This window comes from Hippoglossus hippoglossus, chromosome 12, assembly GCF_009819705.1.
Source record: "Hippoglossus hippoglossus isolate fHipHip1 chromosome 12, fHipHip1.pri, whole genome shotgun sequence".
In the NCBI taxonomy this organism is placed as follows: Eukaryota; Metazoa; Chordata; class Actinopteri; order Pleuronectiformes; family Pleuronectidae; genus Hippoglossus; species Hippoglossus hippoglossus.
This window is the reverse complement of record NC_047162.1, coordinates 7,803,502-7,815,675: the sequence shown is the minus strand read 5'-3', so window position 1 is coordinate 7,815,675 and position 12,174 is coordinate 7,803,502. Positions and strand designations below refer to the sequence as shown.

The window sequence follows — 12,174 nt, the reverse complement described above, 5'->3', positions numbered from 1 at the left end:
ATATAATAATAATAATTATAATAATTGGTTCCCCCTTTCTCTAGTGTAATGATTTATTTATGTTGCTGTACAATAAATTGCTGAAAACCATAATTGGCATTTTGTCGACTTTAAGAACTTGTTATTCATTAACAAACTACACAGAGAAGTTTAATTTACAGATAATCCCTGTGTAACCTGAAAGTCAGTGCTGACCTAACATACTTTATCAGCTCCAGGAAAAAGGTCTGACTTGTCACAGCCTGCCATGTGCCTTCCCATCCTCCTACAGACAAACCTACAGACAAACCTGCAGCCTACCTCGAGTCTCAGTGCAATTACAACAGTCCTGCTGCTGCGTTGCGGCCTCCTCCTCCTCCTCCCCTTCCTCGTGGCGGCAGCACAGCAGACAGCGCCCTCCAGCTTCTAAGATGGCCTGAGCAGGGCATACGGTGCAGTTGGTTGGACCGGGCCCCCGGCACTCGAGACAGGAGACGTGGCAGTCCTCACAAGCGTGGCCTGAACCCTGATGAGGGTCAGGAGGACAGACTGACAGTGAAAAGCACACCGAGACACACAGCCGCTGCATTTCTACATCACAGCTACGGATTCTTTGCTTCAAAACATATGCAAAACTTATATCACTGAAAATAAGTGATGCACTGCCTCTCATTTGAATCAATTAATATGTCAGACAGTTTCAGTGGGTTGCCTCACAGCAAGAAGCCCGGAGATTTATTTTGAAATAATTTCACAGCAATAATTTCTACTCTGGTGTTGGAGATTTCTCCTGCTGGAGTAATAAGTCAGTCTGAATTACATTATGTGATACCTGGGGCCAAAACATTAGTAGTAATTATTTTGGTGAGGCAAGGACAGGGTAAGGATTTTTCAAATAGAAAGTTAATATTTGTGAAATTAAAAACGTAGAGAAGTGTCGTTACCTTTATAACGGGAAACTGGCCGATGTCACACAAGGACTCGCAGGTTCCATCTGAGAGCAGGTATCCAGCGTAGCATGAGTCACAGGAGAGGGAATCTTTCCCTGCACAGACGAGACAACTTCAAGGGTAAGTGGTAATATTCTGTATTATTCCCAGGAAAATATAAAATAAATGATTCTATACTGTGTAAGCCACAGAGCTCCTCTGAACAGTTCAAAACACAGTGTGCATCACATAGACTCTAATAAAAAGTTTTATCCACACAAATTTACTACATTATTTTACTATTTAATTTGTTAAGTTTAAATGCCATAAAAATACAGTAAATTACTTTTATTAAAAATATTAACCATAAAATAAAAGTTGTAATCCAGGAAGTTGTTAATCATTGCAACATTTTCTTGAATGTTAAATTAATATAATTATTGTTGAATTTTATGGAAACATTTCTAAAATACACATCCTATTGGTGAATTTATTTGCATTCATATCTCTATTTAAAAAATCTGTAGAATAACCAACGTTTTTTTTACTGTAATTTGAGGGAAGGGGTTTGGCAACTTTTGCTGGTGGACTGTTTACCATCTTTTGCCGTGTTTTTGTTCCACTGATGGACGACTTTATTTTCTCCCACTGTTTAGAAATGAAGCCAAAGAAACTGCACAGTGGGGATCAGGGGATTAAACCTGCTGATACATCCGCTCCACCAATCATGAGTAAGTCTCAGTTGTCAATCACCTCATTTGTATTGCATCAAATAACGAATTAAAAACAAAGTTACTGAAAAAATGAAACACTTGAACATACATCAGTGCGATAAGAACTACAGAAAATGACAGAAACCATCTTTGAGATCTGAATACTTTAACTTTTTAGTTTGGTCCATGTCCCATCCGCTAACACGGAGGAGGCCGGATTTATGACCTATCCTGCAGCCAACCAGGAGGCAAGCGAGACACTTTGGCATCATTTTGGGGAGCTGTCATGTCGTCCATCTTTATATCTTTATATACAGTCTCTGGGGTCGCACCATTAAATGTGACATGTTCCTTTATTTTGATGAACAGGGGCAGTGTAGTTTGTTTTATGTCAACCTCACTTTCTGCTGTAAATATTAACTGTGATACTCCCGAACATAGAAGCGACTCCTTCCCAACGCTTAAAATTCCTTTTAAGGGAATTGTTCAGTAACTTATGACAAAAACTGAGAGTATATATTTATGACAGATGATGGAAAAGTCATGCACATTAAGGAAAAAACTGTCCCCGATTTTGGCTTCATAGTATCTCATCACCTACACGTGATCTCCCTGTGCTTTATGTGGGCGACAGCTGCAGAGTGGATGCTGGTACCTGAGCATGTTCTGCAGCTGGCGTGGCAGGGCTCGCAGGTCCTGTGCGCCGCGTCGTGGTAGAATCCCTGAGGGCACGACGGGAGGCAGCGGCCTTCCCTCCGCATGTAGATGAGCCCCGGCGCGCAGCTCAGGCAGCTGTCCTCCTTGCCCCCGATGCACTCGCCGCAGCTCGGGTCACACTTCTCACACGTCCTCGACTCGGCGTTTCCATAGTGACTACGGGGCATAGGTGGCGAGAGAGTTATGATAGATGAGATTCAATTAAATGCGATGAGATTAGAGCTTCGTTTGTCCTCAAAGGAAATTCTTCTCCATCGCCACTCAGTCACACACACACACACACGCCACCTACTCAGACATGAGATAGGCCAAGACTCAGCCACAGCCAAACACTTCAAAGTACGACTGAGCAAAGTGACAGATTCCTCTTTTCCTCAGGTGTGAAAGTACGAGGGAGGCACGTCGCAGGAATAAATAGCCTTTGTGTCCCTTTTATGTTTTCTCGTGAGTATTTAACTGCACATCAATTTAACGGCACGTTAATTTAACTATCTCAATCACCGGATCCCAAATAAAATCAAGTCTAATTAGCATTTTACAGGCCACATGAAGGGCTATTTAAATCTCAGGCTGAATTAGCTTGTGTCTCCAAACTGCACCCCTGTCCAGATAACTGCAGAAAAGCACCGGTTTAGTGTCCACTGTGACATTATACGACGACGCTGATCTTTTATCAATGACAAGACTGTGTGGCTGCACTTGATGAGGTGGCCGAGCGGCGACAGCTGGACGGCGAGCAGGTTAAACTACCCGTGCTGGCAGGTCTCCACGCACTCTTTGCCCTCTCGAATTAGGTGGGTTTTGCACGTGAGACACTCGTGGCTGTGCTTCCCCACGCAGGTTTCGCAGGAAGGGTGGCAGGGCTCGCATCTCTGCCCCGACTCGTCCTCGTAGTGGCCCGACGGGCATTCGTCCACACAGGTGCCATCTGCGCCAACAAACACGAATGGTCAGTGCAAGTCACACGTGCCTGAAGTGCTTTGCTTTTTTACGAATCGGGGCGGAACTCGACTCACTGAGCAGGAGGTGTCTCGGGTTGCAGCTCAGGCACTGGGTTTTTCTGGGACCTGTACACCTGTGACAGTATTTGTGACACGGGTGGCATTCGCCGTCATGGTCGGCGTACTGGTGGGGCAGGCACTTATTGGTGGATGGCACACAGTGGCCGTGGCCCTCCAGCCTCTGGCCCTCCCTGCAGCTGGTGCAGGAGCCAGCATTGGGCCCAAAGCAGGTGAGACAGGACACGTCACAGTCTGGAAATACAAGTAAAACAAGGAAATGGATCATAGGATTTATTATTATATGAACATTATTCTCTTTAAACCGATATATAACACAGTAATAGTTTATCTGATAGAAAAAACAGATTAGGATGGATTTGATAGAGTTTAATAGAATTCACAGGTAAGTCACCTACTTAAAATACTAAAAATAAATAAAACAATTTATACGATATTTATTACTCTCCTACAGTTATTTATTTTAATGTAGACTTAACTATAGTTAACTATAATTAAGTCTACATTAATAACCAGGTGGCTGCACTGGGGTCCAGAACCTTTAGAGTCTGCAGGACGTCCCAGTGCTGCAATGTAACTAAGTACATTTACTCAAGAACAAATATGAGTTACTTGAGTATTTCCATCTTATGATTCTTTCTACTCACGACAATACATTTCAATGGGAAATATTCAGCTATATCCTCCATGACATTTATCCAACAGCTGTAGTTACAAAATAACTTAATACTGACAATAAATACGACAATTTGTTAATTTTCCAGTTTTTTTTAGGTACACATGTGCTTGAATGTGTGACTTTGAATCAAAGCTATAAAGCTAACAGTAAACAAGGAAAGACTTAAATGCCCACTTTCCTGAACCAGGGATGTGTATGGATGTATAGAATTGGCCCCCTTTGTGTAAATTGTGGCCCCTTTGAGGCAGAAAAATCCAAGATCCACCACTGAGAATTTATTGCTTTTATGTTTACTGGTAGTTTTCACAGTTTTCTGCAGCCCTTATTTACTTCAGATGAAAATAAACACACAAAAAAAAAATTCACCCACTGTCCGATTCACAGCGCTTCCTTTTAAATGTCTTGCTGCTGGCAGCTCCTGTAAGTAGCACAAAAGTGGGCATCGCCTACAACACTTTCCTGGGAGAGAAACACGCCATCCTCTGTGTTTTTAAATAACAGGAAACCTGCAGCAGTGTGTCTTCTCCAGGGAACTGGCTTTGGCATCGCTGCTCTGTTTTCAAGGTTCGACAGCTGCCTGTTAACTAATCTGAGAAGTGTGTTGCTATTTCCGTCCGAGCAGGAAGCACATCCAGGCTTAATGGAGAATATAGAATGGATATAAAAACACTGTGTTAAAGTGGAAGGATTTTGTGACGTATAACTGAAATCGTTTCAGATCCAATCCTCTATAAGATCCCCGTGAAAAACAATGACCTGGTTGCATTCATGTACGCAGCCTTAAACTAGCTTTGTTAGGCACCTTTAGATTTTAGAACTCAGTGTTTTTGGGCAGGAGCTCGGCATATCTAGACTTGGCATTTATTTTCTCATTCTTCCAGATGCACCAAATTGCAATTGAGGCCGTCTCCAGTGCTCAGCCCTCTTCAGGTGACCCCCACAGCTTTTCGATTGGATTCAGGTCTGTGCTCTGACTGGGCCGTTCGAGAACTTTAATCTTCTTTTCATCAAGCCATTCCTTTGTTGATTTGAATGCATGTTTTTGGGTTATTCTCGTACCGAAAAGGTGAAATTCATCCTCAGCTTTCTCGCAGATGCCTGAAGGTTTTTCACCTGAATCCACAGGTATTCTGAGCTTTTGATGATTCATAAAAGAACGATGCTCCACTGAGGGTTTGGTGTTCTTTTGGTGATGTGCTGTGTCTTTGTGCCAAACATACCTGCTGGAATTATAGTCCAACATCTTTTATTGTGAGCCTCCATCTTGCCATCCTCACCCATGGCCCAGACACATGAAGAATGTAGTGAGCAACTTGTACTTGCCAGAAATTCCTGCAGCTCTTTTAATGTTGCTGTAGGGGTCCTTGCAATCTCCCTTTTTCTTCTTGTCTTTTTATCAATTTTGAAAGAACTTCCTGTTCTTGGCAAATTCACTAGTGAGCCTTATTTTATGTTTTTTCTGATGGAAATTCTTTCGTAACCCTCTCCTGATCAACACCTTCCAACAACAACATCATGATCCTATGTTGGAAACTCTACATGGACATTAGGATGCAACTAAAAGCAGCTACACAGTGTGATATTTCAGCATTTTAATAAAGTTTATTCTAAGCCCCACTGTGCTCAATGGATCTAATTTACCTGGGTATGACATCAGGTTTGATGTATGTGTACAGTTGAAACAATATAACATCATCATGCATCATCCATCTGGATGCCGATCAGTGGATCATTTCAAGCTGCCTTCCTATTCATCTCTATAAACGGCATTTGAACATGTATTTTCTATCATAACAACATTTGGGGGTCGGAAGCCTTCTGGTTTTCGTTTCTAGTTTGACACGTCTTCTTTGAGCAGGTTCTGGCTGCCTGCAGGTAAACAGTCCGTGTGGAGAGTAAGAGGTGGAACACATTGACCGAAATGCATCAGCTACTTCTTTTTCATTGATCTGTTATTTCATGCCGTGAAACAAGTTTATTTTGCCAAATGATTTCACTTTTTTTAGTTTATCGGTCACTCTCAAGGTGAAAACTTATGGACTTGGGATTTATGATTTTTAATGATTTAATTTCTAAATTAATTAATGATCTAAAATTACCAAATCCATAATTTGAACACGGGTGTGAAGACTTTTTATATCCACCGCGACAAATGCACGAAGGACGCTCTACAGGACAGAAAACGTTGCATCAGTCAAAAGATAAAAAAGTAAAAGGGAAAATGTATTATCTCTGAGTTTGTCAAACCTGAAAGCACCGGAATTGTGAATTTATAATAAAAAATTATTAAAATATAGAAATTGAACTTTTTGCTTCTGCCTCCCTGCAACACAGCATCTCTCAGTTGCCAAAACTTTAAAATGGGTAGAGAAACTTCTGTCGTACCTTTGCACTCCCCTGCCACGGTGTCCCTGTAGGTGTGGGCGGAGCAGGCTGCCAGACATGCCCCGTCGTGCAGGGTGGCTTCAGAGTCAGAGCAGGCGTCACAGTCATCGGCGTTGGGCCCGTCGCACAGCGCGCAGTCAGGGTGGCAACTCAAACACTCCCCTCGCTCTTTGTCCTCAAAGAACTTCTCGGGACAGTCTGGCACACAGCGGCCCTCATGGAGGAAGTGATACTCCTCACAGCCTGCACAGAGAACAACATCAGCTGCATGGAAGAAGAGTTAAGAGCAACTCAGGGAAACTCTACTAAGGATCCTAAAGTCTTTGGAGAGGAATGAACTGGATTTCACTGTGACAGAAAAAAAACGACAATACGTGAATAAAATACAGATTTAAGACAAAGGTGATTCTCTTCACCATACACAGCATTACAACGGTGTTCAATAGGAATGAAAAGATTCCTGACATTGTCAACTAGACGAATATATGAGCAGGGAGCGTGAACGAATGTGTTTGGGAATATCAAAGCAATTAGGTTACATTGTCTGGGAAACGTATTGACAAGTGGTAGACCAACCAACTGAACATTTTTAGCAATGAATATAATCTCTATAAACAGTTTCTACATTTGAATATACGGAATCTGTAGTTGAGGAACAACCAATCACGTTTGAGCAGGCTTTGGTAAACAGTCAGTAAAACAGGTGGAACACATTGACCGAAACACATCGGCTATCTGCTTTTTCATTTATCTCCATTCATTTCCACATAGCTGTTAATAGAGATCAGCCAGCATGTTGTCTGGACTTAAAACACCTACAAAAAGTATCAGTGTTTGGGTTTTGTGTGGAGAAACGTTCAATTTGTGTAATAAAAGAAACTGGTCGGACTGTAAACAGTGAACGGCAAACAGAGGACAGAATCGACACTGCATTCGTCATCAGGGAATGGCCGATGGGCTCCGAGATTGGCAATAACGACCAACCTGCAGATAATAACCATGCAATCTGAAGAGGACTATAGAGAGGTTTAAAACTGAAGGAGCTCCCAACAGCTGGGCTCTGCTTTGCATTGTGTCTCAGCACCTGTGCACTGCCCGAGTGGGCCGCACTCCTGACAGGCCGAGGGGCAGCGTTGGCACTCCCGGTCCCGGACAGCGTGCGCTGGAGGACAGTCCTCCACACACTGGTGCTTGTGCAGGATGAGAGGTTCGTCACAGCTGAGACAATGAGTGGCGTTCCTCCCACAGGACGCACAGCCCGCCGCGCAGCTACGACACACCTGGCCTGCAGGATAACCCCTGTTGAAAAACCAAACAGGGATCACAAGACACACGTGCACAGACACAAGGCAGAACCACATCACATATATTTAACATTTAACCAATTATATGATGCATTAAGCCTCATAATTTATTACTTTTTTTTTGTTACACAAGTTAACCTGGACTGCATATTTTACAATGTGAAAAAAAATGGAACAGACGGGCATGACTGTGTTTGCTGCTGAAGGGGTAAACAAGAGGACTGACATTTTGCTCTGCGCCGCTCTCTGCTCCCCTCCACAACAACTAATCATTCAACCACACAACAATGGTGTTGTACTTAAGCTGTGCTAAAGAGCTGTTTGGTAGTTGCTGGAAAAAATAAAAAATAAAAAAAGCTCCCATGGCCAAAAAGTTCATCTCTGTGCTAATGGAGCTTCAAGGACCTCTTCAGCAAGGACGAGATATTGCTCTCAGTCTCAAGGATTTAACAGTTTAATGAATATCAAAATGAAAACGTCAAAAGCGAAGGCCGGCGAATACGTCTTCTGACATTTAATTTCAGACTCTTTAGAGGACGTGTCAAACATCTGGCATAATGTCAAAAAACATGATTTCAAACTGCAGAGATAAAGTCCCACTGACAATGTCACAGTATGTAAAAGCATGTAAATATGATCTAAAAAACAATCAGCGAAAGGCTGGACTCCTGACCTGACACACTGCTGGACACACTGTCCGTCCTGCAGGAATAACGGAGCCTTGCGAGTGCTCTGACAGCGGGTGCAGCGATGAGCGTCCGCACACTGCAAACAGCCCGGAGGGCAGGCCGCGCACACACCGCTGAGCCGGCTGGCAAAGAAACCCCCCGGACACTTCGACACACATGTTTGCTGCGTGGTCAAAAACTGCCCTGGAGGAGGAAGAGGAAAGAGTAAACATCATCACAGCGGGATAACTTGTGTGATGTAGCCATGAAAACATGAAACTGCTGCCGCTGAAAGCACAACCTGACACAGAAGTGACTTACAGACCTTTTGCACATGTTGTACACTGGTTTATCTCGTCTCCAGAGCAGGACTCGCAGGATGGGTGGCAGTCCTCGCACTCGCCATCATCTGTGGGGTAAACAACACAGTGCATGTTAAATCGTCTGATTGGCTGCTACTCGGTGCACTGACATGAGTGGTATTGATCTTCTCGTCAAACTCTGGACAAGAAAGCATTTTCCACAATTTCTTCCCACACCAGCATTTAGAAAAAGAAACAACATCGAACATAAGTAATTACTCTCTTCACAATCTGACCTAAAGTGCAAATCTCAAACAATCCTACATGTCTGTCTTGGTCTTATAATAGAAAAATAAAGGGAAAAAGCAAATAGTTTGATATTGATATTTACTCCAGTAAATTCAAAGATGTACACACCTTGAATGTCCGAATGTTTTTTCCAAAAATATTTATAATTGTTGTGATGCAAGGGAAATGTTTTATGTTAACATGTTTTATGATCAGTTGATCTGTGAACATTTGTCCATCAAACAGATGGGCCTTGGGTTTGTGTCACCGCGACCTTTAACTTTGAGTTCTGATCACCAAAATCGTATCAGTTCATCTTTGAATCCAAATGAACATTTGTAGTGAATTTGAGAAGATTCCCTCAAGGTGTTTCTGAGCTGTTGCGTTCACAAGACCAAAAAAAGGACGTACGGACAACCTGTAAACATGATGCCTCTGGCCACAGGCTGTCTCAGGAGGCATGAGAAAAGTCCAGGATCCTACCTTGTAACTGCATCATCTTCCCTGAACCCTCCACAAAGTTTGGTGCAGATTAGTTGCAGACAGGAGTGAAAACATAACCTCCTTGATTGCGAATATAAACTGGCAATTACGCAAAAGCTTAACTGCTTCCTCCAACGTTCTGTTATTCACGATTATGTACAAAGGTCTGAGGCTTTGATCTAAGGTTTTGTGTTTGCTGAGGTTCGAAGTTTAAGAATAACTTTAATTCTGCATGTTCATTTCCAACCTTCGAGTTAACCTATGTACTTTCCCTCAAAGTTATTTTAGTTCCTATAATTAAGATGTCTTGCCTCCCACTAATCACCATATGTTGTTTTAAGGCCTGTCCAACTTATTCTTGTGGGGGAACTAAATGTTCAGCATACAGTCAATTATTTCAAAGTCCGTATCTGGCCGACGTTCAGTAGTCCCGTCTGTTTTGACGACTTAAGTTGGAACAGGGTTCAGGGACGGTGGCACACAGACCAATTACCCTCCAAGATTTCTTTTCTGGCCCTGTGAAAGTGCCCAAATCCCTGATTCATTATGGGCAGACGCTTGATTAGTGGAATACGTAAGTGTTAGTCTCACCGGTGAGGAAGGTCTTAGCGGGACAGACCTCGTGGTCAGACCCACACGCTCCGTTTTCCAGCGTCCTCCCCGTCTCGCACGACAGACAGTCGCTGTCCTCCGGGCCGCTGCACGTCACACAGTCTGAGTGACACTCCTCACAGTCGTTGGTGTCTTCGTCGCCATAGGAACCGTCGGGACACACTGAAACACACCTCCCCTCTGGGAATGGAAAGGAGACGTTTCTGGGATTAACACTGTGTGTAACCTACTTAGATGAAGTAGCTGCTTGTACTTCCCTTATTAGGGGAGCGCCACGGATTCTACACTTCAGAGTCTATTTACAGGTCTTCAGGAATATCAATGTGTATGTTAGAATTATTTATGTGAAAGCCTTTACTGGCTCCAGATGGTGTTGTGCAAAGCCCGATTAATCTGGAGTTTGTAATTTTGAGAGTGGAGTTTTTGTGCGTTCATGTGGGGTCAGAATTATCGGAACAAAATGCATTTTAGACTCGGAAAATTCACGTGAATGTCTCCTCAAATCGGTACAACACGGAACATCAGCAAGCTTTTGGTACGCAAGCTGCAGGCGGAATAACCTATAAATCAATTAACATTATTTTACAATCAGCACTAAATAGTACCACTATTATAATAGTAATACTTCATGTCCACCTTTCACAAGTGCCTTACTTTTTAGCCAATACAGATCTTTTCATGATTAACATGCAAACCCTTGTAATTATTTTACATTGCAGTATTGATACTTTTACTTAAGGGACATTTTCACTCAGTGCAAGACTTTAATTTGTAAAGGAGTCATTTCATGTCAAAGTATCTTCCTTTACTTAAGTGAAGAATGTCGGTACCGCTTTCCCAGCTGTAATATAATACTTCATGACTCCATGTCCTGACCCAGTGGGGCGGTGTTACCTGATAAGAAGAGGTCCGTCTCACACCAGTAGCACTCATGTTCATCACAGCTCACACAGCTGTCATCACACGGGACGCAGGTCATCTCCTGGTCCACGCTGTACGTCTTAGCTGGGCAGTTTTTGTAGCAGCCATCCTGGAAACTGATAACAAAGACAGCAGCTGATACCTGTGATTGTACCTCTCCCTCTCTCTCTCTCACACACACACACACACACACACACACACACACACACACACACACACACACACACACACACACACACACACGCACGCACACACACACACACATCACACAGGCACACAAATATCTACTCTACTTCCACAGCAAAAAAACGGGTCTTTTCGTTCTGCAGTGAACTGGGAGGCAGAGCGAGTGCAGAGAAGCGAGATCACACATGGCGACAGCGAGGCACACAGCCTTACTTGTAAAAGCCCTCAGTGCAGGACAGACAATGCCTGGGGTTATCTGTTGAAAGCAGACAAAGAAACTCAGCTCTACTTTTTTTTAAAAGGGCACCACCAGGAAAAACCCCTGAACATGGTCGGCAACACGCTGGGAGGAGAGTTCGGTCAGTGGGCAGTGTTCATTTAGGGACAAAATGAATGTGCTGTGGCTGCAGCGCCTCTGACTTACACAGGACACACTTGCTGCAGCCCTCCTCACACGCCATGCAGTCGTCATAATCCGGATCCTCCACCTCCCCTGAGAAAGGAAGGGACACATTCAGAAAGAGAGAAACAAAGGTGAGGGAGAGTGGAAGGGGGACAGGTGAGAGACAAGTGCTTGTCAAGGTCGCCTCTGCCGCCGCGTCTCTGAAATATGAGAGAACCCGCAGAGCAAACAACGCGGTGACCTTGTTTACCTTCTCCGCACTCCAGCTTCACACACGCTCCATCAGAGACGTAGTAGGAGGAGTTACACCCGAGGCAGTGGCTGGGGCTGGTGCAGAGCCGGCACTGGTCCGCGCACGGCTCACAGCTCCTCTCCTTGGTGTGGTAGAAGGCCTCGGGACACGCATCCAGACACTGACCTTTATACAGGTAACGCTCCACTCCAAACTTATCTGCAGGGAAAAACAGCAAATCGTGGCGTGAAGAAGTGCGATGATGATATGTGGTTGAACTTCGGCTTGTTCAACTTCCTGCTCATGATTAGGTTTGGTTTCCCTAGAGCTATTTTTTATTTTCATCTCGGCCCA

The 12,174-nt window shown here is 43.7% G+C and overlaps 1 protein-coding gene across 1 annotated transcript in view; it reads right to left on the bottom strand.

The window, feature by feature from the left end:
- The window catches only part of pcsk5a (proprotein convertase subtilisin/kexin type 5a), a 34,217-nt gene that overhangs the window by 2,008 nt on the left and 20,035 nt on the right, over positions 1-12,174 (bottom strand). The window contains exons 23-36 of the mRNA XM_034602697.1: positions 11,839-12,039; positions 11,610-11,678; positions 11,399-11,441; positions 10,973-11,115; positions 10,058-10,258; positions 8,719-8,802; positions 8,399-8,597; positions 7,506-7,720; positions 6,422-6,664; positions 3,355-3,591; positions 3,089-3,266; positions 2,223-2,494; positions 924-1,024; positions 301-505 (exon numbers count right to left, since the gene is read on the bottom strand). Coding sequence (XP_034458588.1) covers positions 301-505; positions 924-1,024; positions 2,223-2,494; positions 3,089-3,266; positions 3,355-3,591; positions 6,422-6,664; positions 7,506-7,720; positions 8,399-8,597; positions 8,719-8,802; positions 10,058-10,258; positions 10,973-11,115; positions 11,399-11,441; positions 11,610-11,678; positions 11,839-12,039 — 2,391 coding nt within the window. The remainder of the gene's footprint in view (positions 1-300; positions 506-923; positions 1,025-2,222; positions 2,495-3,088; positions 3,267-3,354; positions 3,592-6,421; positions 6,665-7,505; positions 7,721-8,398; positions 8,598-8,718; positions 8,803-10,057; positions 10,259-10,972; positions 11,116-11,398; positions 11,442-11,609; positions 11,679-11,838; positions 12,040-12,174) is intronic.